Source organism: Chanos chanos, chromosome 7 (genome assembly GCF_902362185.1).
Source record: "Chanos chanos chromosome 7, fChaCha1.1, whole genome shotgun sequence".
In the NCBI taxonomy this organism is placed as follows: domain Eukaryota; kingdom Metazoa; phylum Chordata; class Actinopteri; order Gonorynchiformes; family Chanidae; genus Chanos; species Chanos chanos.
Window position 1 is genome coordinate 34,776,229 of NC_044501.1, and position 27,860 is coordinate 34,804,088.

The following is a 27,860-nucleotide window of genomic DNA, read 5'->3' on the forward strand; positions in this document are numbered from 1 at the left end:
TTCTGCACTCTGTCACACGGGAAAAAACACTCCACCATTGTTCTCCAGAAAGGGAGGGAGAGGGAGAGAGAGAGAGAATGAGAGAGAGAAAGATGAGAGAGAGAGAGAGAGAGAGAGCCTAATACAAAACCCAGCGCAGTTTTACTAGAGCACGACAGAAAAAGAGGCAGAGAGAGAGAGAGAGAGAGAGAGGAGGTGGACAGATAGAGAGAGGCAGAGGGAGAGAGAGAGAGAGAAAGAGAGAGAGAGGAGGTGGACAGATAAAGAGAGGCAGAGGGATAGAGAGAGAGGCAGAGAGAGAGAGAGAGGAGGAGGTGGATAGATAGAGAGAGGCAGAGGGATAGAGAGAGAGGCAGAGAGAGAGAGAGAGAGAGAGCGAGAGAGGGGAGGTGGAGGTAAAGGGAGAAGAACAAGGCAATCAGACAGAGAAGTAGGTGGGGAAAGAAGATAATGTGTCGAACCACAGTGTTCTTTACATACAAATGCTGAGGTGTGGAGAAAGAGCAGGCTGTGTGGAGGGGTTTGGAGTTATAAGATAAGGAGAAAGAGTGAACGTGCGTTTTCTTATGTAAGCCTCAAATGATTACGCAATAAAAACTCTCTCCCCTTTGTGCGCGCGCACACACACACACACACACACATACACACACTTGTGTGCAAGCACTTCTCACTGAGTTGAACGATTTATCTTTCATGTAAAGGTCCAAAGAAACCTCTATTCATGGCTATAGGGAAAGGTGAGCTACAGCCATACACGAACTCAGTGGACCATACAGAGAGGAGAATCTACAACAATATCTTCAAAGGAAACACATTACAGTGATGCCAATTGCAGACAGCAATATCACAAAACACAATAGGACAAAATCCTTTTCCTCTTCAAAAGCCTTGGATGGAACCAGTTTGCTCCAGTTTTTTTTTTTTTTCCCTTTTCATGTGTGTTTTGTTTTTTCACGTCCCTGCTGTTTTTTGAGAATGAATTCCGGGGGCAGGGGATCAGACAGACTAAAGAGGGGACTCACCCTGACCCCTGCTGAGAGTTTTCCATAAGCCTCATGACCCCCTGTGAGAAAAACAAGCCAAACTGTACAAACTTTCCTCTTTCCTTCAGCTGGTATTGTTCACCTTCACAGGAGGGAGGGAGGGAGGGGGGGCTGCATGAGGGGAAAGTTTATTGGGGGAATACTTTGCAGTTCTGGTTGTCTCCCCCATTCCTGGAGTACAAATACAAAGAAATAAAAATAGGGCAGGGCACGGGCGTCCAAATCAAAACAAATTTCATGTGCTCCTCACAATGAATGTTTGTTTGCTTGTGTGTGTGTGTGTGTGTGTGTGTGTGTGTTTGTGTTAGTGTCCAGGACTACCTTCACTGTGACTGCTGATGCCATCTTTCTCAGTGTGCAACGACACCCTAAAATAAAATTTTGAGTGGCTAAGCCTGATATAGCTGTACAAAGGACAACCATTTTAGTTCATGTTTTACATATTTACTGACTGTTTGAGTGTCGTGTTGTAGGGTAGCTGTGACATATGGTATTCCTATGGCAGCAAATAGCAACGAATGATGTGATGTCATTTGATAACTTAGTGGTTACCACAGAAATGGGTCCCAAGCTGTACGGTGAGTCGACCTAAAAACGAACTAGTTTCAAGAACGTTCACGTTGGTGAAAAGGGCTTTTGTTGTTGTTGTTTTACACTAAATTCTATTGTTTCTGCTAATGCAAGGGTTTGCCTCTGAATCAAATCCAACACAAAGCTTACATTTATGGGTAGCAGTTTGTGGCTAAAGTACAACATCTTGAAGTGACGGTACTGTATTCCTTATCAGAAGAAGCCGGTTATTGCTGAGCTAGCTGTCTGTACAACTGAATCACCTTAAATACGCTGACACCTGTTTTATATGAGCTATTGCACAAGAGATAAGGCAGGATTTAGACGTTGTACAGTTCAAAGATTATTTTACATTTGAATTTTATTTAATACATCACCACTGGTAAAGTTTTAGCGTACATTTGTTCGTGGGCAGGCAGTTAGTTTTCTCGCCTGTCGTCTTCAATACAGAGAACACATTTCACCCTAATGCTTAGCCGAGACATTCCAGTTTATTCATGCGAATTGTAACTCACTGTGGAGGCGAATTTTTCAGTGGGATGAAAGAGTTTTAAGGTGGAACATTGCCCCCTGAAATTGACCAGCCTGCTTAGAAACCAGCCATGACACCTATTTGTAAATATATTTATATATTTACAAGTAGGTGTAAATATATATATATATATATATATATATATATATATATATATATATACACATACATACACACATACATACAAACATACATATATATAACGTATATATACGTTTTAAATTGTGCTGATTAAAATGAATAGTGCATGTGTATGTTGTATTTTCGTGTCTAATTGACAATACTTTAAGCTTCTATCGCTACACTTAACATAATTTATTATATTGAACTGTATTTATTAAAAATGCGCAGTTATAGGCCGTTTACTCTACCTTTCATTGCCTACAGCAGCCCTTGGGACGACGAAATTTCACCCCACACTATAAATACTGCCCACATCACTAACTAATCGCAGACTGTGTTGGTCTCTCGACTTGAGCGCATGAGGAAGGGGTCAACTCCCAGGATCCAGGATTTTAACGTTTTATAGGTAGGCTGCTTTGGAGTGTACGACTATTTACCATATTTATCAAGAACTGAAGTTAAACAAGCCATATGAGACCAGCTACTTGCGTTTCTAAGACTTAAAGGCTTGTCTTTTCCTTTTCTTTCTTTCTTTTTTTTTTATCGCGACCAGCGTTTGTGATGTTGGCTCAATGTGAGAATAATTAACAATGTAACTTAACCAGCGAGGTAATGTTCTTGGTCGTATTACCTATAAGTGCGTGAACTTTAAAGTGTGCGTTCTCTGCGACTATCTTTTACACTCAGCTCACGTGAAATTTCATTTTTCACCAGATAGCCTGCATACATCAAAAGTATCCTTTTAGATGTAGGTGCGTGTTTCAAGGGTTTTGGGGATGTGTGGTTTGTTTAGGAGGTATACAAAAACACGATATAATTGTTACATGTGAATTTTTTTAATCATACACTAGCTGTGCGTTTTTTGTTAAGGTGGCGTAACGGTCGAACGTCTTGTGGCAGCCTAACTGTTACGCTTATTTGCAATGGCTATGCCGGCTCGGGTATTGAGTTTTTAGACAAGGAGGCTTCGGCTGATATTGTATCGAACTGATAATCTGTTACTTTTTTAAAGACATAAAATATCACCGAAACACCATGAGTAGAGAGGCTGAAATGAAAGAAGTGGAACTCAATGAGTTGGATCAGGAGAAGCAGCCGATGACGGGTGACACCCCAGCTGCGGCAGAGAAAAACGGCTGTGTAAAGGTGAAAGTTCCAGACGATAACGATGTGAAATTTACCGGACTCTCCAAAGACGAGTTGATGAAAGTAGCAGGGACTGCGGGGTAAAGGCACCCTACAATTTCACATGCACACGAAACTCCATTACACGTCACTACGCCTGCACGAAAACGATACCACGCAGACTGCATTTTAACCACATATCTCTCGTTTCTCTCAGGTGGGTCCGCACTCGATGGATCTTGTTGGTTCTGTTCTGGCTAGGTTGGGTCGGCATGTTGGCTGGAGCAATAGTTATCATTGTCCAGGCACCCAAATGTAAACCCATCCCAGAAATGAACTGGTGGAATGAGGGTCCTTTGTACGAGATAGCTGACGTGAAAGGTCTTTCTGAGAGCAGTGGCCTCAAGGGTGAGGACTCTACAAGATCAGAAAACCTATTGCTAACCACGTGAACAGTGGGACTAAATTAGCCTACCCCAGCTGGTTCTGTTAATGCCAGCGCAGACCTCACCCCTCACACACACACACACACACACACACACACACACAAACAATATTTATACATAAACTCATAAACTGTACATGCTAAAAATGAATACTAGGAAAGGACTACAAAGTTCCAGATATATAAATGTGTTGTATTAAAAGATACACTGTTCATTATTATGACAGTGTATTGTCTTAATGGTCACAGTTTTGTAAAGTAAAAAGGGGAGGGGGAGTAAAATATTCACGTTCTGTTTTAATGTAAAGTATCTGAACAGTGTGGCCTTCTGTTAGTTTCCGTGTTTGCACACGAGCATGACACAGATCACAAGACAGGGCTTTGACGTGCATTTCAGAGTCTGAATTTGGTCAATATTGCTCTGTAAGTAGTTGCTGGCAGGCCAGTGATGTGAGTTGGAGCTGGTTACAGCTGGTCTCATTAGTGAGCTTTGTCACTCACCATGAGCGTCTTGTGACTGTCTCGTGCCAGGAACGCACATGCTGAACAAACTGTTTTACTCACTCTGTCTGCTTACATCACCAAGAAACCAAACTTCCACATTTGCCCTTTTTTACTCAGCAATTTTACTTAGCCCCCCCCCCCCCCCCCCCCCCCCCCCACACACACACACAGGCACACTCTGTAGCCTGATGACTCATGAACAGTATACAACAACTGATCTCAAACAAATGTTGCTGTTTTTAAACATTGAAAATCATTAATAAGTAGGCTATTAAGTTCCTAAGCTACTAAAACTGGGTCACACTAATCCATGAGCAACTAATATTCTCTCTCTCTTCCTCTCTCTCTCTCTCTCTCTCACTCTCTCTCTCTCTCTCTGTAGTGATTGAGGAGAAACTGGACAGTCTGGGACAGCTTAAGGTGAAAGGTTTGATTCTGGGGCCTTTGCACAGAGTCCAGAAAGACCAGCTGAGCACACTAGACCTGACATCTGTGGATTCCCTGGTGGGTTCAAATGAAGACATGGAGAGCCTTCTGCAACGCGCTCACAAAAAGGGTGAGACCTCAGTCGACCTTTTTTCACGTTCCCCTCACCATGGAGTGTTCAAAAAAAAAAAATCGATCAGCCCCTTACATTCCCGCCTCACGTCTGGTGAGGACGTTTGACTTTTCCTTAAAGCTTTTACCTTGTCTCTTTAAAACACGAGCTCTCTGATTTCTAATTGCCTTTTTTTTTTTTTCTGACCGTCCGTCACGGTCTGTTACTTTAAAATGTCTTTAAGCCGCGTTTCCGCGCGAACTTAAAGCTCAGAGAGAAAAAAAAACAAAAAACCCAAAATGACCCAAGGCTTTATACGGAGAGGAGAAAAAAAAAAAACAGAAAAGTCTTACGCTCCTGTAAGGTTGACCTATTTCCCTGACACCCCCCCCCCCCCCCCCCGTTATTCTCCATCCAGGTCTCTCCATATTGTTGGATCTGACGCCAAACTACGAGGGATTGCAGGCTTGGTTCGGACAGGCTTCCGTTGTGGCACAGCAACTCAAGGTAAGAATCCCCGGGGCCGGAGAGACATTTTAGAGACCGGGTTGGCTGGTTTAATATTTAATATTCAAATAACTAATAAGAAAGGTTGGACGAATGAGTACAAAGTTACTCTGAGTGAACAGAGAAGGACAAACACCTGAAGTGTTTAAACACAACGACAACAATTCAAATAAACATTTTTTTTTTCCACTGGTTTATTTAAAACATAAATAGTTGTTGCTTTTTTGATCCAGTCATGTTCATTTCGATTCACTACAGCGCTTAGTCAGTAAATCAGTAAAAATGGAGCCGTTAAAACGATGTTTTGGTGGAGAGAGATAATATGACATGATATATAGATGACGCACTGTGTGATAGGTGTTTTGTATTGTCTTTCTCTAACACAGGCTGCTTTAACCTACTGGATCAGTAAAGGAGTGGATGGATTTTTGGTATCCAGCCTGAGGGAGATCAGTACCACCTCTGCCTGGCCTGACATTGTGGCGGTTGTCCAGGGCAACAGGACGGAGGACACTAAAAAAATGTAATAGCACCACTGTAGTTATGGCGACGAACCTAGCAAGTTAAAGCCCAACGTTTTGTACGGGCCTTTAAACACGTGACACCTGCTGGCCAAAGGTGGTACTAACTGTGTTGCGTCATCCGGTGGCTGTCAGATGTAACAACAATTTTTTTTCCACTGGAAAGTTAGCAGTCAGTAATCAGACGGTAATAAGTTATATTATAATGTGAGTTAATGTTCTCTGATCCATGGTAATGTTGTCAGCTGAGGTTTTACCTTAATTAGAAGCATTTTGTTTGTAATTAGTTGTACAAACAGAATGTTTTCAGATTACTAATGTTGAACCTCTCTCACTCCTCTCTCTCTCTCTATCCCTCTCTCTCTCTCTCCCCCTCAGTGCTCTTATGGGTGCAGTACAGGGTCTGACAGCTGACGAAGCCTCTGAAATGCTGAACCGCTCTTCCGTGGATCTGCTGTTGTCGGGACTACCTGACCCGGGTCAGACCGGTACGGACCAGGCCAGGACGATCCAGACACTCTACGCGAACAGCAACCAGGGCAGCCTGGGCTGGAACCCGAGCGGTCGAACCCTGGGCCGCCTGGCCTCCCGGATCCCTGCCGGATCCATCCAGCCGTTCCACACCTTGCTGTTCACCCTCCCGGGCACGGCCGTGTTCAGCAGCGGAGACGAGATCGGACTGTCTGACACGGTGAGGGCGCGGCTTAGAGGGAAGTAAAAGGAAAGATAAGAGGGAAGAACAGATGGAGAGAAAAAAAGAAAAGAGACAGGGGAGAGGAGATTAATTTGATTCACACCCAAGGAATTCTGACTGTTGTTTTCGGGGAGACGCGGTGCTGCACGTGTGTTTGTTTATCAAAAAAAAAAAAATAGAGTTAAAAGAGGGATTGAAAGAAGACAAAGGAGAGGATAGAAATGTATAAGTTAACTTTACGGGAGTGATTGAATGCACAGAGGAATTGACAAAGGTGTTTTGACAGCCTAAGGTTCAAACATAGAGTATCAAACAAACTCAGCAACACTGGGGAAGATGAAACAGGATATTCTGATCTCTGACAGTTGGGTTTTTCCTCTCGTAGGATTCTCTAGATGAGCTGTGGGACTTGGATAGTGCCGCTGAGGAGAGTAACGCCACAGTAAAGGTGTGTTTTCATTTTCCTTTTCCAAATTTCTAAATACGGATTTATTTACCTGTACTTCAGCACAACCCATGGGAGCAAAGACCATTTAAACTGCTGTCCTTCTCCCTCTCCCTCTCTCTCTCTCTCTCTCTCTCTCTTTCTCTCTCTCCCCCCCCCCTCTCTCTTTCACTCATACTCACAGGCATTGAGAGAAAAGAGGAACGAGTTGCGGGGTTTCTTTAAAAGTCTTAGCGACTTGAGAGGGAAAGAACGAGCTCTCCTCCACGGGGAGTACATTCCTCTCCACAATTCCTCCTCCTCCCTGGCCTTCCTTCGCCTGTGGGACCAGAGCGAGCGTTTCATAACCGCTGTCAACTGGGGAGACGCACCCGTTACCATGACGCTGACCCATGAAGACCTGCCCCCTGAGGCCAAGGTTCGAATCAGCACAGACCTGGAGAAGATGCCAGTGGACAGCATGCTTTCTCTAGAAAAGCTAGTCTTAGAACCCAAACAAGCTCTTCTTCTGTCGTACCCCTTCTCAAGTTAGATATTGTCCCCACCCTCACACGCGCAGTCGCGTAGGAGTCTTTAAAACAAAGGGTAAAATACACCAAGTTCTCTCAATTGTGGTTTTATTGTTTTTTTGGTCTTTTTTTTCACCAAGAGCTTCTACTGCAGTGCAGAGCGACAGGAACAACAAAAAAAAGTTGAATTGTATAAATTGTCAGTGCCTGTTTTCCCCTTTAAACACCACAGACCGTCGTTTTTTTAAACGTCCGTCGGGTTTTTTTTTTTAAATGTTCTTTGCCGACCTTCTTTTTATTTTAGGGGAATTAACTGGAAAACTTAAAACAGTGGTGTCACAGTTTGAGAGTTTAGTTTACCCTGTAGAGAACAAAGAGAAATTTGATGTCCGTACGTGAGAGACAAAATGGAAGAAAATAAAGAGACATCAATTACGAAAATGCCCAAATTGTTTGTGTGTTCTCTGGCAAATTTCATGTGTGTGTGTGTGTGTGTGTGTACGTGTGTGTGTGTGTGAGCGTTATATTCAACTATTGGCAAAAATATGTGCAGTGTTAGATATGTAGTGTTTAAAAAGTTCCTAACTCTGTTTTTTTTTTTTTTTGTCTCTGTGAGTGCTTACAAACTATTGTGTGTGTTTGTGCGTTTTTTGGCCAAGTGCCATGTGCCGTTACTTCTCGGGGCAGGAAGAGGAAGACTATGAACCCTACAGGTGTGTGTGTAAGTGTGTCACGCATACACGGTTCTCTTTCCCAATGTAGCTGAGTTCAGGATGATTTCAGTTGATTTTTTAAGTCGACAAGTTAAAAGCGTACTCAAGCGATTGTGAGTTAAAGGCGATGAGTGAAATTTCATCGAGCTCGCCAATGTAGCTGTAAGTAAACGTACTACACTTTTCGTACGCGCACATTTTCCAGATTATTCCACTTTTAGAAACATTTTACAACGATATCTCCAGTGTTTCATGGTAGGAAGTTCTCCAAACACTGAACTTGGCTGGTAAGCTGCAACCTGCTTGGTAAATTCTGCTTCAGTCTTGAAAATTTCAACTGTCGATTACAAAATAACATGTAAAGTTGTTCAGTAAACAGAGAAGAGGAGCACAGGTTTGCTGAATGAGAAATTTGCACACGCTGAAACCTGAATGTTTCATAAAGCCATTCCATATCTCTCCTCTCTCTCTCTCTCTCTCTCTCTCTCTCTCTCTCTCTTTCTCCCTCCCTCTTTCCCTCCCACTCCTCCACGTCCCATCTCCCCACCTCCTCACTCAGTAAGGGTATGTGTGTGTGTGTGTGTGTGTGTGAACTCCCTCGTACGGTAACATTATGTGTTTGTGAACTTTCCCACTGACATGGCGACCATGAGGCCTGTGTGTTTGCACTTCCTCCTACTCAGAAGAGGGAAAAAAATACATTGACTTTACTGCTCTATGGTTCACGTATACACGCCATTTGGAAAGGTTAACAATCACACGCTTGCACACATACTAAGAGGTGACAATTAACCAGTGGAAAATTCAGTTATTACTACTGGACTTTTCTGTTTGGCAGTTAGTAAATATGTTTTTTTTTTTTTTTTTTGTGGGATGAGAAATTGTAGTTACTTTTCTCAGCTGACTGTGCTGTGTTGGAAAAAAAAAGAGCACAATTAGATAACTTTCAAATGTACTTCTCCAGGCAGAAATCCCATACAGCTTGCAAGAAATATCAAAATGAAAATTTTTAGCGATGAAATTTCCAGAAAATCAGTCGCCATTTTTGAATGAACCCGTAGAATCGGGTGAGTACGACGCGAAGTTCGCGGTTGGCATCCATAAGTGGGGATTTATAAATCAGTGTTACAGTCATAACGTATGAGAGATCAAACTTATGACATGCTCCAAAAGTTCCGCATGATGGATGCAAGTTTTTTATGTCAGAGTATCGTCATACGTGTCATAGAACAAAAAAAAAAAAAAATACAGAACGAAAGCAAACAAACAAACAAAAAAACCCGTCAACGTATTTTTTTTTTAGTTTATTTTTGATATTCACCCCCCTATTAAACTGATTTCACGTGTACTTTCCTCAAACAGTCCTCAAAGAGAACGGCGACATTCTTATCTCTTGTTAAATAACAGGGGTCAAATATTTCTCACCAATGCATATTTATATGGAGCTCTGATAAAAAAAAAAGATATTTCTATAAATGTCATGTCCTCATCTTTATTATATTTCTTTGTGTGTGCTCTTTATCAATGAATGTTTGTCTCAAGTCATCTCACCGACTTTTTTTTTCATCTCATTTCTTAAGCTCACCTGGTATAAGGCTTCACAATTCCAATACCCCCCTAACATCAGAAATCTTGCTAAAACTTTGATTTACGACATACATATCAAATCTGAACGAAGTGTGTGTGTGTGTGTGTGTGTGTGTGTGTGTGTGTGTGTGTGTGTTTTAGACGCTCTTATCAAATGACTTCATCAAGCCGACAAATGTAAAACTTTCCTTTAACCTGAGTGTGAATTTACTCACTATGCTATTGTCTTGATATATCAGTGTTGTGGAACAAAGGATATGCTGACTGCTCACACATCTGCTCTGCAAAACATGACTAGGGAAAGTAACGCTTAATAACTTGTTAATAATGGAAGGGGAAAAAAAAAAGCTTGAAAAAATTCCAAATCTTTTGATGTATTCATTTCTGTATACATGGTGTTTTTTTTTTTTTTTAGTTTTTTTTATTCTGCTGAAAGTCTTGGTGGACTTACCTTTTTTTTTCTTCTTTTTTTTTTGTCTGTCAAACATGTTGTTAGACATCACACAAGAAACAATATGTATTTCAAATACGCATCTGAAACTGACGACAATGTTGAAGTATCCCAGTATAAATTAAGATTGGATTTTCTTTATAGGTTTTCCACAGTAACAGAAATATTTTGATTTTGATTTTGATGTGGCACCTCATTAATGTCTTACTCACAGTAGACGCATTTTACTTTGGGTTGACTCTCTCTCTCTCTCTCTCTCTCTCTCTCTCTTCAACTTTGACAATACTCCAACACTCTAAGTTATTTAGCTTTTGCAGAGCAATAAGCTACTGTTTGTTCAGCGCAAGACAAGACTGAACTTTTACATTAAGAAGCTAATCTATTTTGTAAATTAATCCAGTTTTGGGGTAAGGCTAAAAGAATATTCTGCGATGAGAGAACGTTACTGTAAGGCGGAAAAGTTCAACAAAAGATTAATATTGTCTGAGAGTGAGTGAACATTATGAATTGCCATTACTGTAATTGGGTCAGGTCAGGGGCTGAGGTAATAATTGTGAAGTCGGTGAGGTGATATACACGCCTGAAAGCTTTTTGGGACGGGGTGATATTTGACGCTCACCGACGACAACGGCGGGTTTCTGGTAAAAAGCGACGTCGCTGTCTTGCTATGACAGTATGTGGTCGCGGGACTTTGTGTGGAACATGTGCTAGTTCTACGTGTATATGTGTGCTTGTATGCGTGTGTGTATATATGTGTGCATGTGTATATGTGTGTGTGTGTCTGTGTGTGTGGGGAAGGGTGTTTCACTTTGACTCTTGGCGACCTGTGACGGTGGAGAATAAGGTGTTTCGATAGTTTCAGTGAGCATGCGCTGGTATCTTTTGACAAGAGGCGGATCTCACATCTAAACATCAATCACTCAAACTGCTCCGTTGTGTAACACTCATTCCTTATCACCTTGTCGAAGTCTGAAATGAGCCGGTGTACAGTAGATTAATCAGACCTCATCATTTCTCTATTACATATTCCATCTGTTTCATTCCTAAATCTCTAGACCCCATGTGACTTTTCATACATTTTACACAGTAGATTTTCTCTCGCTTCTCTGTCAAGAGCTTCTCTCGTTTTCTCTGAGAGTTTTCTACAAAAGTTTCTCTTTTGTTTTTTTGTGGTATTAAATTTGACTGACGGAGGAAGAGAAAGAGACAGACAGACACAGAGAGAGAGAGAGAGAGAGAGAGAGAGAGAGAAAGAGAGAGAGAGAGAGAGAGAGAGAGAACGCCCCCTCTTGCCAATATGAAACCGTCCTCCGTTCGTTGCACAGTCATGCCTGTCTCTCAGTCTTAGTGGGGCATAGTCACCTCCCTCACCTTCCCTATCTTTAGCTTCATCTTCATAGTCAGAATCTGTCTTACATGCACAAAAGACCCCCGTCCCTCCACAACTCTGCTGTTAGCTGGCATCAAGTACGCATTCAAAATACCAGTGTAATTGTCGCTTAGCAAATTCTTTTAAACCCTATTTCTGTTATTGTCCTCTGTGTGCGTGAAAGTGAATTGGGTACAGAGTCTGAAGACAGAGACTGGACCTGGTCATCTGAGTGAAGTGAGCGTAATATTGGTTTGACTTGCTCACTCCCTTTGGTTGTAAAGCTTAAAAGTTTGAAAACTGTGTCGTACACTGACCCTTGTAAAGTGACACAGACACATTGCAAAATAAAATGTCTTTACCCAAAGAAAACAGCGCATTAGCCGAGCTTTGGTTCGAGTGACTGACTGCTTAAATGTGTCGCTGAAAATTTCTATTGATTTTCCAATGGAAAATGAGTATTGTTATTAATGCCTCATCTAACATTAGAACTGTTTTATACTTTCAAACATAAGGAAAAAACAAATACACATTTCAGTTGTTTTGGATTTCAGTTCTTTCAGTTTCTCTGGCCACTGTTTTCTTCAAACTATGCTTTCACAACCCTGGCTTTCCTAAGTTTTACAGCATCTAGAGTTGTTCTGTGGCTTCAGTTTGCTGCATAAGTTTTTTTTTATAAACTTCAGGGCTCAATCATTCACTCAGTGCACTACTATGGCGTTCAGCCTTCTTGGATTTTAATATTTTTGTTTATGTATGCTGTGCCAACGTACCATCGTACCAAAAAAATACGGTGTTGTACCAGAAATCAGAAGGAAAAAAAAAACCCAAAACAGTACTTCGTTCACTGTGTTGCTGAATGCACTGTACCAGGGTTCAGTGAAGGACTAATGTACTAATTTTTCATCTTTTCACTACTGTGCTCTTCCCTGTAAATACATGGAGTATACTGATGTATTTCACTGATTGTGGCAGAGTTTGGAGATGCTAACTGTTAGCATCCTTAGCTGCTAGCACTGGGAGTTCGGCTACTTGTGCTAAGCATAACTTCTGGCAGGATGCTAACGGCAAGCATCTCAGTCACGAGTGAACAAAAAGGCAAAAAACAATCGATCAAAGCCAACCCTCAGAATTGTTTTAAGGTCGGAACAAGACTGTGTAAAGATACAAAACTGGCAACAATACAATTTGACCCTTGTGTGACCTTTTATCCTCCTCTTCATCCTCAGGCCTTCATCTACCACCTGTTTTGAACAATGACTAAAACAAACATTCATGCCTCGGTGCCAGCGTAATTGAGGTGTAATGATGGTGCTAATCACAGGAATCCCTTTACTCGTCTGAGAAAAAAAAAAAAAAATGTAAAAAATGACTAATATATAAAAAGTCTCCGTTAGCAAATGAATTTTTTGTGTCGTGTGTGTGGTTTCACACTGAGACGTCTACTTGTGAAATTGCATTTGATTTTCTAAAACGGATTAAAATTTAAAGAAGAAGAAAATGGTGGAAGAAGTATTGAGAAAGAAAGAGATGGGGGGTGGGGGGGGTGCAGGCGCTTTGTCAAACTGAGAGCTGTATGTGAGGTCTGGGACAGAATCGAGTGTTTTTTTTCTCTCTTTCTCTCTTCTGTTTGTGATGGTTTTTTTTTTTTTTTTTCTGTTTCCAGGATCACAATGACGAAGTGTTTGAGAGATCAGAGAGACTAAGGCTCAGTGTCGTACCGACGATCTAACCATCCCCTATACGCCTCCGCACAGCTTCTCTCTCTCTCTCTCTCGCTCTCCCTCTCTCTCTCTCTCTCTCTCTCTCTCTCTCTCTCAGTTACTGGCTCTTTCAGCCCCTCACACATATATGCAATCGTCTCGCTCCATGGTCGGAGGACGCCCAGACAAACGCTAGGCCCCGACTGAAGTGTGAAGTCGTATGGTAAGCAAACAAACATAAAAAAAAGAAAGAAAGAAAGAAAGAAAGAAAAGAAAAAAGAACATTTTCTTGTGCACTTAAGATGTTATAGCTAGGCAGGATGTATCCGAATACCTTTAGCCAAACAGATGTCACCTATCTTCTGTGTTGAAGTGCAAGCTGTAGATATAGTTTAAGCATTGGCATCCTCGTTGCTCAACTTCTAGCGTTTCTGCTTTTTTTTGTGTTTTAAGGATAAGTACATGTGCAGCTTCAGCGCTTGTCTAAAACTTGCCCGAGAACGTTTGAGAAATCTCTTCAGTGGGGCCTTTGAGCAAAGCTGTCTTATGTCGAACATAATTATGCATTGTGTACTTCGAGATTTTTCATATCTTTATTTCAAGGCTGATTTCATCTCTTGGCCTCTTCGGGGGGGGGGGTTTCTTTCTTTCTTTCTTTCTTTCTTACTTTTTTTTTTTTTAGAGAATGTTTTATATTTAAGAGAACAGGAAAGTCAAAAAGGGCTTTCGTGTCGGTTATGATTTCTTGGAAGGCCCGTGACCTTGGAACTTGGCAATTGAACATCTGTACTAGCAGCCGCTTAAATTTTATTTCATTTATTTTTTTTTTATGTTTTTGTTAATGAGGCTGTCATAATTTCACATTTTAAATCCATACATTGATTTCACTCGCAAAGAGCTCTCGCATCTTCCAAGCAAAGCATGCACTCTGTATGTCAAAGTATCAGACGAGAGTGTCAGTACCATCGTCAATGAATCTCAGTGACATCACTTAATTTTCATCTTCTCAGAATTACCGGACAAATACGACCAAATATCTGTATGGATATTCGTCTTTATCACGTTAATACTACGTGGATCAAAGAGTGGTGTCGTGTCGTTGCTGAGGGAGTGCTTTAAGGGCTTAAGCACTGTATACCTGTGATGTTGCCCGAAACGCTCGGAGGTATTTTAGAAATCGACGCATTTTATTTATTTAATTTTTTTTTTATGAGTGTTCGGTTGGGTGTTCGTTTACTTGCATGTGAACGTTTTAAAAACGTATTTCATCCTGTGATTTACCAATGCCATGAATATGGCGTAGGATAGCCTACTCTGAACGAAAGTGTATTTATTCAATAAACGGTAGTTCACCCTGACAGAGTGAAACGCTTATGTTTCCAGGCACAGGTCACCTTGGCAAAGATTGGATGAGTCAGTTAGCATAAGTTAAAGTGTGACTGTCACTCTACATGAGTATAACGTACTAAGAAGAGAGAGTTATTCTCGTTACTATTTCTTATCGTGTTATTATATCACAATAAAAAGAGTTACAGTGTATTTATTAAATTCATTATTGAATCCGAGCTAGGCCTATTACAGTTTACTACGCGTAAGCTTTGGACAAAAAATTTCACTCTCCGTGTTTGACCTCCTGGGCTGAAAGGTCAAAGACCGAAAGAAGCTTCTTAGCATATGGGCTCAAATAAACCTACGAATGCAAACGAAACGTTAAGCTACAGACCGTCGTAACAGCTTTAAGCTAACGAGGGATGTTTATATTGTTTGTCTACAGTGGACTTTTGACGGATCTGATGTTAACCAGGGTGAGACAAGGCTTTACTACGCTCACGCACTCGTGAAATAGCTTGACCCACTTTTTATTAGGAGATATTTAACTTTTGTATTCCAGCCATACACTGTAACCGCTTCACAGATTTGCACAGGTTTTAGTGTAGTTCCAAATATTACACAATTATTAATAACAAAATTTACGATCGCTACATCAGCATTTCAGTATTGCTATTTCCCACAAGGTACAATACAATAATGACAATAATGAATATCTACGCGGTTATTTACATTATTTGCATATGTTGTTAATATGTAGGTATGTCGTTATTATGACCGCTAGCCATGGTGCAGGGGCAGAAAAGCTGTAGTTTGCATGGCAGGATATCTGTATATATAGCTGAAAATTTTGCATACTTTTCCATGTACCCATTCTCTATTTTCTCAGCTACACTCATACCACTAGTAATAGTGCCAGCAAAGGTCCTGTGACCTTGAAGATGTCCTTTGACAAATATATTTATATCTGTCCCTTCAGCTCCGTCTGCTCCGTCCATTCTACTCTCACGAATCGTCATCATGATTAGTCCTTATTAAGTCTAAGCAATTTTCAATCTATTACGCATCCAAATGTTTCTCTCTCTCTCCCTCTCTTTCTCTCTCAGTCTCTTTCTCTCTGTGTATGTGTGTTACACTCGCGCGCGCGCGCACACACACACACACACATTTTTTGTGATTTTTTTAGATTATCACGTAATTACCAGATGAAAACCTATGGCTTTGCAAATGATTGCTTCTTCAAGAGCACCTAAGACATTTTTTTGTTTGTTTGTTTGTTTGTTTGTTTTACTTATGAAGAAAAATGAGTGACTTCAGAGACATTTTTATGAATTAGGATAGAGACTCCGACAGGTGAAGGCGGCAGCCAGGGGCGAAATGATTTCTTGACAACAGTACATTGATCCATTTAACTGTAACTTAAACTGTAACCAAAGTTTGAAACACACTGGGGAAACAATACAATTTGTATATATCCCATATCCCTGATAACAGTGCTTTGTTTGAGCGTTAGACTCGACATTTTTCTTTCAGACACTAACAAATGTCTTAACTTCAACCTGCAATCGACCCACTTACCCCAGGCTGAAGCCTCCGCTCTGTGGCCTCCGGTCTCGAACAGGTGTCTCTTTCAGAGCGACAAACAGCCTACCTAAGTCTGTCCACAAGCCTCACTCGTCAGCGCTAAAAAGAACGAGTAACAAACATCCACTTTGCTGAGTCAGGTCTCCCGACGCAAAGCTAGAAGCAGTCCTCTGTCTCATGAACTAGGCTCGTCCTGTATGTATTAACCTTCAGGTATGATAAATACAGGTTATCATTTATGTATATCAAAACAAGAGCAGAGTGAAGAAGAACAGGGTAGATAATCAAACGGCAACATTCGGGTCGGGCTCTATGAACTGGTCAGGGCCGATATTTATATCAATGGCAAAGAAAAAGTGTTCGAACACAGTGAACGGAGATTATTTTGTTATTTTAACTCACATATGCTAGTAATTTATTTACAAATGCTATAGTTTAATGATATTAACTATCATACAAGTCTTTACAAAGTCGCTCCCCATTCGAGCGCTCGCGTTCAAATGCGATCGTTTAAACAAAGGCACAAGACATAAGGTATAAGTCAGTTTTAGTTTTAGTGTAGAACATGACTAAAACTGTATTTAGAAAGTCCGTTGCCTGAGGAATCGTACCGTTTCGTATTTTTTTGTGATGTGGTGTACTCCTTACGCTACTGGACAGCTGCGATAGCTCAAACTGGGGAGAGTTCGAGCGATCTGTTTAGTACTGAGACCTAATAATGAAGTCAGTATATGTTTACCAAAAGAAGATGGAGTTCGTCTAAAATATTGTGGAGAGACAGCAAAAAAAGTTATAAGTAAATGTTTTGTGCTTTTCCATTTCACTTTCACGATCCTTTTCCCCCTCAAAACCCAGACTAGACCGTAGGACCGCTACACAGATTTGGATATGTAAATATCTGGACATCCACATTATTATAAGTGGAAAAAGTCCACCAGATTGCCATTAAAACCATTTATGTTTATTAACCCCATTTTGCCAATACATGTAAGCACAGGGGTGATGGTTCGATTTTATCGGATTTTGACAGCGAACCAAGTTATTAGGCAGGATATTCTAGGGGCCTCGCGAGAGCCGAAATATCACAGCCATTCAGTATCACAACCGCGCTTCATCAGAGTTTTACCACAGAGCCGCCGTTTCTCATATGTATCGATCCAAACAGCAATGTTTCACTGTTTGCCCTGGTACCAATAACACACTACGTTTAATCTAATCGCCACGCTCTGATCCAGATTAGGTCTAGTTTTCACCGCTACACTTTCAAAGTTAACGTTACTCTTGTGCAACGTAAAGAAAATGTACGTCAAATTCCGCTCTTCTTTTGTACTTCAGTGCAGGTGCAGTTTTGTTTTGGGGGGGGGTCCGGGGTCTCTGATCCTTAATCATTTGATTTGCACAAGAGCGCACAGAGAAAGAAGACGAGTAAGACTGCTTGTTTCCTTGAACCATTAAAAAAAAACACACACACACAAAAAAACCAACTATATGAACTCAAGTAAACAACAAACAGATACATGCAGACACAGGCCTACCTTACTTAAGTCTTAGAGGAAAGATATAAACGATTTGTCATGTGCAGGAAAAAAAATGCTAAGAAATGCGTGTGTTTTCTGCTAGAATAGCGTCACAAAAGAGGAATGTTTGCCCTTATGTATTTATTCATAACATATGGACTGTTGGTTTCATCGCTTTCCATCCTCTAACCCATCTCCTTTTCAATTCTTCTGAGTTTTTCTTCTGAGATAATCAGAGAGAGAGAGAGAGAGAGAGAGAGATGGAGAGATAGACTGATGGAGAAAGAGCAAAAAACTCCAAACCGCTCCGTTGCCTTCCCCCTCCTCTGTTTTCTCTGTCGCTGTCTGTCTTTCACTCGCCTGACAGAAAACTAGAAAAACAGCCTCCACACTCCTCCACTACCTCCTTTCCTTCATTCTCTTCCACTTTATTTTTTTCTTTCTTTCTTTTTTTGTTTTTTTTTTTTGTTTTTTTTTTTACTGTCTACCCTGTTATCTACCTCTACCTCTGCTCTCCATCACAAATCTTATCGCAAGAGATATGAATCGAGTGCAATGAAGCTTTGGAAACATCAGGGCAGAAAAATGTTCGAGCTTCCCACACAGTTAAAGACAGAAATATCAATGAATCTATCAGTGATTTCTGGGTCTTAGACCTGCTCTGATCTAAGAATCTCTCGCATTTCATTTCACATGTATGATATCAGCAAAAATCAGTTTTCTTGTCATTAGGTGATAAGTATTTGCGGTGTTTAATTAGCATGTGTGCCCTTATATACTACGGGAGTTGTACTATTATTTCCAGTAATGTTAGCTTCACAGGCCGGTATTAAGGAGGTCCAGACCCCTTAACACTTTCAGCATTGACATTTTAGCACTTCTGATAACCTTGAGGTTTGGTTGTCTCTCTGTGTTACTGATACATTCATACTGTAATTGACCACAAGATTACCATTCACCTACACTGCACTACTCAAACCCACAATCTGTGTGTGGGCCGGACTGACTGACATTTTTTTTTTTCAGTCCTATACTGCTCTTATGAATTCGCATGCACTCGCACTGGGCCAGTGACAGCGGCCGCGTATGCTTAGAGAGCGAATCCGGAACGCGAATGCGAATCGTTAGGTTCCCGGTGGGTCGCAGTTGACGGTAATGGAGCGGAGGAGCGTGGACGTATAGATTGACGGGTATGACACATAGAAAAAAAAAAGTCTGGGGTGACACGGAGGGAAATACTAAGTGTGGGTGGAAAAAGGGGTGCACAGATAGAACGAGAGAGCAACGGATAGGCGGGGGCGGAGGGATATGGTTAAATGTCTTTGTTTTGTGGGTAAGGGAGAAGTGTACGTTTGTGTCAGGCGACAGAGAGAGAGAGAGAGAGACAGAGACGGGGCGCATAGATAGCATAGAAGCGGAGGCGGGATGTACGGAGGTTTCCCTTGTCCACTTCCTGTTCCTTTGTTTCATGGTCAACTTCCTGTCAGCTGACTTCATAAGACCACAGATTCTCGCTTGTGTAAACACTGTTCTTTTTGCGCCCACACGGCCATAGAGGCACGCTTGTGACACACACACACACACACACACACACTCACACACACACCACACACACACACTCACACACACACACACACACACACACACACACACACACACACACACACACACACACACACACACACAGAGAATCATATAAAATAGTAACACACATAAACTGCATTTGGTGCACAATTTTACAGCATTTGTACCTAAAATAATATTCAAAACGAAACCAGTTAGAAGACCAGTATTAAAGAGCAGACTGAGGTGTAAAAACAAAATGCCCTTAACAGTTTACCTCACGTTTACACTATCCTTACAGATCTTAACAAACCTGGACTTGCATTTTCTGGACTCGTCCATCACTGCAAAGAAATTACTGTCGCTTGAAATCGCCTTCAGAGATTTCCAGCAACATAGTGGGATCTAATTAGGCAATCCAATTACAGCAAAATCTGCAATCTGAAGGCAACTCAAAATGTGAAGACGTGATAAAGTCCAGCTTTTGGGGCAAAGAAACCCTGCTGTCAGTAAATGGACACCTGTCCAATGTGTTAAAATGTAAACAGAGAAAAGATCATTACGGTGAGCTTCTATGCCTCTGCAGAACGAAGCCCGTTTTATTAGAGTAGTCCAAATCCGAAACAAACGTTTACCTTTGCGTGGAGCTCTTACACGCACCTTACACATCGGCGACGCGGGCAGCGAATCGATGCACATGACCTTGCTCTATAACATAGTTGCAGATCATTTCATATTCACTTTGACATAATTAACACCTACGTGTTTCTGGATCATGTTGCAAAAAAAAAAAGAAAAAAGAGAAGAAAAAGACAATAGGAGCTACAAATCGTCATATGCATGAAAACAACACACACACACACACACACACACACTCACACGCAGAGATACACACAGATGCGCTCGCGCGCGCGCGCGCGCACACGCATATGTGCATGCAGACACAAAACACAGATACACGCAAATACAAACAGAAAAAAAAACCCCAACCAGATGCAACGCAAACACACCTAAAGTGACCAGCCTACCATAAAACTCATCAGTGTTCAACTGAAGCACGTAACTACACCCCCCCCCCCCCCCCGCACCCTACCCCTCAAATTTACAGCACAAAACACACAAACCAACACATTCTCGCTCACACCTAGATGACAGGAAGCTGTACCACTCACACACAAGCAGACACAGACACACACATAAGCACACACGTGTAACTTGCTCACACACACACACACATGCGCGCCCACGCGCGCATAGACACACACATGGTATCTGAGAGGCCTTGCACGGAGACTCATACGCTCGCAGACCTCAGACGCAGTGAGTCATTGGCCACAAGAGATGCTGAAGAGAAGATACTAGGCCCCTGCTCCTATAGAACAATAGGCCGCAGAACCCCGTTGACAACAACCGAGAGCCTCTCTCTTTGAAATCATGGAATCTTCTCAAGAGCGCACCCGCGACCTCTGAAAGTCAGCGACTTTTTACGACTCTCTCTGTTAGTCCCGTGTTGGAATCAATCGATCGATCGATGGACCGACGGATCGATCTGCGATCCGTCAGTAGGATGGATTCGGAATCTGAGTCGCTCCAAACACAGTGAGTATGAAAATCTCGGTCGCGTATGCGATAGGAACGTTAAAAGAGAGAGGGCTAAAAATAAACTCAGAAGGAGTGTGAAGAGAATGGATGAGAGGAAAAAAAAAAAGAGAGAGAGAGAGAGAGAGAGAAGGAGAGATAGAGGGAGGGAGAGCATAGAAGGGAGATCCGTGACGATTTCCTCAGGATGTGGCTTTTGTTCAGAATGTGAGGGGAGGGGGTGGCGATGTGACAACTGTAAAATTTACGTTTTGATCGGTGGCACCTGTTTGCTCATGCTTATGTGTGTGTCTGTGTGTGTGTGTGTGTCTGCGCGTGTGTGTGTGTGTGTGTGTGCGCGCGCTTGCGCTTATTTGAGTTTGTTTTTTCTTGTAAAGGCATGAAAGAGAAAGCAACTATTTATGCGAAGGCGATAGGTATGAGAGTGTGAATGTGCGTGTGTGTGAGTGAGTGTGTGTTTGTGTGTGTGTGTGTGTGTGTGTGAACTTGTGTGTTTGTGTGTGTGTGTGTGTGTGTGTGTGTGTGTCCGCACGTGTGACATTATTGTACTTTCATTTGAGAGTGGAGGAGATACATGCTGCTTGTTCAGTACGTATAAGAAGGCAAAGAAACAAAGCAATTGAAACAACAGACGATAAATGGGTACTACAAACAAACTGGTGAGTAGAAGCAAAACAAACAAAAAAAAAGACGTGAGAAAAAGAAAATGTTGTTGAGTTTCTGCGAGTAACAGAAGTTGAGGGAAAACAAAGAGATCGAAAGAATTTTGTGACCTCAAAGACGTTGGAGCTGTCTTATCTGATGGCACTGTACCATTATCTCCTCTTTCCTCTCTCTCTCTCTCTCTCTCTCTCTCTCTCTCACACTCTCTTTCTGTCTCTCTTTCTCTCTCGCACAGAAACACACATACTCTGTATCTTTCTTTTTTTTTTCTCTCTCTCTTTCTGTCTGACTCATATTGAATGCTGGCCTAATTGGGTAACAAGTGACAGTGTATCCGAGGACAGAAAGAAGGGGAGAGATAGAAAAAGGGGAGGGAAGTTTGTCGCTGGACTGGTAGGGACAGAAATGGACCCAGTTGTCTGGCATCTTGTGGGTGGACATTGTGAATGAGTTTGAAAATGTTTGATTGAACTGAATAACTCTTTGTAAGAGTGTTTAATGTGTGATCTGTTTTGTTCTCTGTGTTCTTTTTTGCAGTTTGCAGACACTATGACTGTGCTGTCATTCCACCAACTTTGCCAGTAGAGGGCGCTGCAGTCGTTCCTCACACACCTACTGTATTTGTATACACACCCATACACTCGTACACACTCACACACACACACACACACGCATACACTTACACAAATTATGGGGGACCACACAGCCATTGAACAACATGAGTCTTTGCCTTTCGAGTCCATGTATCGACCTCAGAGGTCAGGTCGTGACACCTATCAACACAGTTCAGTGGAAGGAATGGGCCACTTTGAGGAAACCAGTAATGTTATGTGTGACTCTGCCGGCAATGGTTATGGGACCAGTATAAACGGCTTGGGTGAGCAGGTGAATGCCGATTACTGGGAGAACGAGACTCCGTGCTCCTCTCACGCCGTTAACCTGACCCGGGGGAAGACGCAGAACGAAACCTTTGACGTGACCTGGGCGTCTCACTGCCACCAACAGGGGGCGCTGGGGAACTATGGAGCGTCAGGAGGGACCGGGGATCAGCAGCAAAAACTCGACTCTTTCACCGACGCGTTTTACCGCCGGAACGCCTCTCGGATACGCGCCGGCGAAAACGGCGGGATTTTTGGCGTGGGGGCGTCTCCGAAAGGGGCCGGCGGAGGATTCGAAGGTGTTCTAGACGCATCTTCTACTCTCCCTTCCATCTCAGTCCCTCTCGTCCTTAGTCCCCCACCCACTCCTCTCCCCGCACCTCCCATTTCCCCTCCCCGGAGGGTCCCGCAGCTGTCAGCTGCGCAAATCATGAACCACGCCCAGTCGCAGATGCAGATGGACGGCCCTGTGCAGTTCTTCCCATCTCTTCCGTGTACCTCGTCTGCCTTGCAAGGGAAGTTTCCGCACTCCCATTGGTTCCCACTGTCAGGTGATCAGAGCGGAGATGGAGACTCTACTTCCCCCCTCCATCAGCCTAGAGCCTCAAACTCCAACCTTTCCAATCTGGTGTTCCAAGAGGAGATGGGGTTTCACCTGAGACATGCAAATTCTCCTCAACGTAACGACTACGGGAACACAGGTATTGGACCCGGGTTCTTTGTTTTACAAGAAAAAAAAAATCGTAAAATTACAAAAGTTGTAGTCCGCTTGCTGATTTTCAAAACGTTACTTTAAAGTTTTCATTCTGAATTATGCGTTCAATTCTGAATTCTGGTTTTTTTTTAAGTTCAGATGCTCATTTTGTGCGTTCGTATTACTTGCGTTAACTGTGTTTTGACTTATTCTCGCCGCACTGCCGCTGTGTGCTACCGCAGCTTAGACTCTCTTATAAAAGAACATTTTAATCCCACTAGAACTGGCCTAAATAAATACAGGATAAAAAAAAAGTAGATTCTCCACTGTTTCCCACTTTGGGGTGATTTGTATGGTGTTGTGTTATGTATGGTGCCTCATTGACAGGATCGTTTTGTGTTGTACCCTTATACTCTTAGATTTAAACAACCTCATAAACAGTTTCTTTGTTTATTCATATGTGCTGTGGTCGTGCTGTGTTACAATATAGCGCACACCAAAACCGGTCCCGCCGAGTCCGTCTTTTATATGGTCTGAGGTTCTAACCTCGGTTCTGTCACAAATTTTACTCTTGTGCAGTATGTGGGTATGCAGGGTCTCTCCCCTCGAGAGAACATTTTTCTTCATCGGTGTAGGGATTGTACATTTCGAAGAACACTGACGTGGGATCAGTTTCCTGACATAATCCTTAACATACAGTTATAAAAACAGAGGTGACCTGATAGTCTTGGTTTTACTCTCAGATGTGCGACACACACGGGCCCTAATTTCATCGACTAAAGCCCTTGATTAGCTCACGCGGGTCTTTTGGAACAGACAGTAAGATCTATTGTGAACAGAAATTGAGAGGAAATTTCTCATGCTTTGGTGTATTGCAGACAGTTTTGCTCTTTGATGTTGTGTTGTGTTTTGCCCTCTCTCAGTCTCGTAACTATGGTCGTGTGATACACTCTATCTTTGTTGTGGTATGAACCCCATGACTGTGAGGAAAAGTTATATAAAATTATAGAGGGAACCGTGAGACGATTTGCATGGAGCTAAAAAGAATGTCCCATTTAACCGACATCAGCTCAAAGCTTTGGGTCCAAAGACCTTAGGTTCTCGTCAGGAGAAAATAAAGGTGCTTCGGAGAATGATGTCATAAAAGAAACCATGGAAACGCACGTGGGATCCGGTTCAGTGCTCGGTCGCTTTGAAATCATCTTCGGCTCTTGCTTAAAGCCAAACGCTTGCTTGTGCGACCCTTTCCATCAACTTTTAGGGGGTTTTTTGTTGTTGTTGTTGTTGTTTTTTTTGACTCATACACTACTTCCTCGTGTGCTTGCATTTTTTCCCTTACAAAAATCTCCCTCCTCTACATGAGGCTCCTGCTTTGCTATTTCTCGTCGTGTGCGTTTTGTCTCATTTCGTTGTGACACGTTAAAAGTGTGCAAAAATGCTTTTTTTTCGTTTTTTTTTTTTTTTTTTACTTCAATGCATTTACTGGCGCGAGGAATGAAACTTCTTTCTTATTTCTCTCCCCAAAGAATGCAGTCTGCAGAATTCCCTTGCCTCCACTTTGGTTCAGTACCCACAATCCTCTGCAAAGCCTCAGCTAGATCATGACCCCGTGACCCCTACTGATCAGCTGACCTGGTCACAGGTCTGTCTTTGTTAAAAGCTCATTTCTAATGTTTATCTTCATCCCTTGTTATTAAACCCAAATTCCTTCTCTAACTTTGGGTCTTGTTCCCTTCCCTCAGATGGGCCAGTCATCTTTGACCTTTTGCCCTTCGTCAGTTCAGACTTATACCCACACTGAAGGACAGAGACCGGGAGAGACGCCAAAGCCCTTCCTTGGTTCTCAACTAATGCTCAACAAGTTTCTCTGTTACTCAAAGTCCCAGGTATTATGATCTATTACATTAAGTGTCTTATATTTTTCCGTTACGGGGGTTGACCTCAGACCAATTTGGTCGTAGTTGTTTTGATTACTGATTACATTGAAGAGAAAAGGGGGTGGGGGGGCGGGGGGTTAGGTTCCTTTTACATGAGTCACCTGGTGATTATGATTAACTGAGACACCAAACCACGCGTTTCATACCCTCTGATTTGCAAAGTAGGTAGCTGGAGACTAATAGCACTGCGAATTCCTAATATCAAGAAATGTTTCATTCTCTTTTTTTTTTATACATTCTTCTTCCAGGGCATTCCTCCGGCGGTCTACACTGGGGTTCCTTTCCGCAGCGTCGTTCAAACTGGGAGAGACGTGGTCGAGGAGAGCTGGGGTGGGATGGCTCCCCGGTACACTCCCCGGCCCATGCTCAACCCCCACCGTAGTGGGACGGGACTCTTCTGCAACGTCTTAGGCCCCTTCGTGAGGGACAACAGAGTTTCGTGGAGCACAGAGAGGGAGGATACTTCTCAGTCCAAGTGAGCGAGGTTCTGCTGAAACGGTTTCTCGTTCACCCAAGGTTCCCCCAGTCCTCTGACTTTCTTCCTTCTTTTATTTCTGTCTCTGTCTTCTGCTCTCTCTCTCTCTCTCTGTCTCGCTCTCTCTGTCTCTCTCAAGGTGTGTGAACATTGGTCCAGAGTTTCAGGCTGTCTTGCCAGATTTGGAGGGCAGGGAGGAGTCCGAGGCATGGCTAGAGGAACCGCTGAGGGAAGAGTTGCTATGGAAACCATGGGAGGACCTTGAAGAGAGCAGCTCTCTTCAGGAGCAAGGTAGGAACCAAAAAGTGCCAGTGCCGAGTGCCAAAAAAAAAAACCCGAATGTCTTTTTCCACCTCAGATCTCCTCACTGACATCTGCTGTTGTTGGTTTGTTCTTTGTTCCTCGCGCAGTGGAGAATCTGCTGGATCTGTCTGCTTCCAGCGCTTTACCAGGAGGAGGCGCCAACCTCGAACTCGCCTTGCATTGCCTCTCCCGTTGCCAAGGCGACATGTTGGTGAGGAGATGGTCATGATGACATTTCTCAAGCTGTTCATGACTGGCGCCGTTCTGTTCATTACGATACCCTGCCAAATCCGCTCATCACCAATCAATCCATCAACAACCCTCTGTTACTACTCTTTCTCACCTCTCTTCTCTCTCTCTCTCTCTCTCTCTCTCTCTCTCTGTCATCCCTTCATCAGGCCACTCTGGAGATGCTGCTGTTTTCTGATCCGTCACCCTCTGGAGACTACCATTATTCTGGTAATGTCTCTTCCCTCAACGCTAACTATTCACTCTCAGTGATTTCCAGAACTGCTTCGCTGCAGTTGGGCCTGATCCTGTGGTTTACCATTCAGCCATGGGATCAGCTTTCGTCTTTAACGGGAGCTTTCCTGTTTAACAATGATACATGGGCTCTCGGTCATTTTTTCTCCATCATGCTTAAACATATTCACTTATTTAAAAAAAAAAAATAATAATAATATATATATATATTATATAATAAATACGTTTCATCGGTTCTGAGAATGCAGTTGCTATGTTCCGGAAAGATGTTTCACTCAAGCGATGTTGGGTAGTAAAATAACTTGCTGTATAAACTCAACAAAACCTTCAAAAAGTTTCAAAACCTTTTAAAAACTAGCTAAGACTGTTCAAATTGTTTGCTGAGTTAATTGCATCTGTGGTCGAAACACTTGTGTTATTGTGACAGCATGAGCCATGTGTAATATGTAGCCGGAGTGTGTATCTCTCTCCTTTATCTGTCTCTATAACTACCACATCTCTTGTGCTGTGTAGGCAGTGACGTGTGGCTCCCAGCTGAGAGGAAGTTGTTTCATACAGCGTTTTCAACTTATGGAAAAGATTTTTCACTCATTCAAAGAATGGTACTTTACTCTCTTATCTCTTTCATTTGAGTTGCTGGATAACAGATGAGATGATGCTTTAATGTTTTATTTGTGTGTGTGTGTGTGTGTGTGTGTGTGTTAGGTGAAAACAAAGCAAGTATCGCAATGCGTGGAATTCTACTACCATTCCAAGAAGCTGTCAGAGAAACAGAGCAGACAGAGAGAAAGAGAGAGAGAACAAAGGATGGAGACAGAGATGAGTGTCGCCTCGGAAAACAGAGTATGAGCAACACGTGCACACACACACACACACACACAACAAGCCACACACTTGTACAGTCACCATGTGTTCTCACGTGCGCGCACACACACACACACACACACACACACAACAAGCCACACACTTGCATAGTCACCATGTGTGCAAACACACACACACACACACACACACACACACACACACACACACACACACATAACAATCTGCTGACTGATTCTCCTGCTGATATAGGTTCCTCACGTTGGGTAGTCTCCCATGATGCTCTCTGTTCCCCGGTGTTTGGTGTCAGATGCTGTGCAGCATCATCAGAATTTACACTCACAGGAGCAGCACTTTTCACCCCACCGCTCACACACACACACCGAGAGAGAGTGGAAACGGAGTCCAGTCCTCCTCGGTGACTCAAACACAGCATTACCCAATCCCGCTCCCGACGCCTGACGTGACTCCATGTCTGAGTTCTCTCCCTGCTCTCTCTCACACACCTGCCAATTATCAAAGCTTTTATTGACTGGAATCAGGTGTGGTAGAACAGGAACAGACCTCAGATATATGTGCCTGGCACCGGAGACAGAATTGTCAAACAATGCTTCAGGGCGTTACAATGAGTGAC

General features: G+C 42.6%; 1 protein-coding gene across 1 annotated transcript; it reads left to right on the forward strand.

Annotated features, from left to right (window-relative positions):
* Positions 1 to 2,599: 2,599 nt before the first annotated feature.
* On the forward strand, positions 2,600 to 7,980 carry slc3a2a (solute carrier family 3 member 2a). Its single transcript, XM_030780572.1, has 9 exons — positions 2,600 to 2,674; positions 3,281 to 3,494; positions 3,611 to 3,801; positions 4,725 to 4,898; positions 5,299 to 5,387; positions 5,774 to 5,910; positions 6,287 to 6,599; positions 6,988 to 7,050; positions 7,232 to 7,980. Exons 2-9 carry the CDS (start codon positions 3,304 to 3,306, stop codon positions 7,577 to 7,579), a joined length of 1,506 nt encoding a protein of 501 aa, XP_030636432.1. The 5' UTR covers positions 2,600 to 2,674; positions 3,281 to 3,303; the 3' UTR covers positions 7,580 to 7,980.
* The last annotated feature ends 19,880 nt before the right edge of the window (positions 7,981 to 27,860 follow it).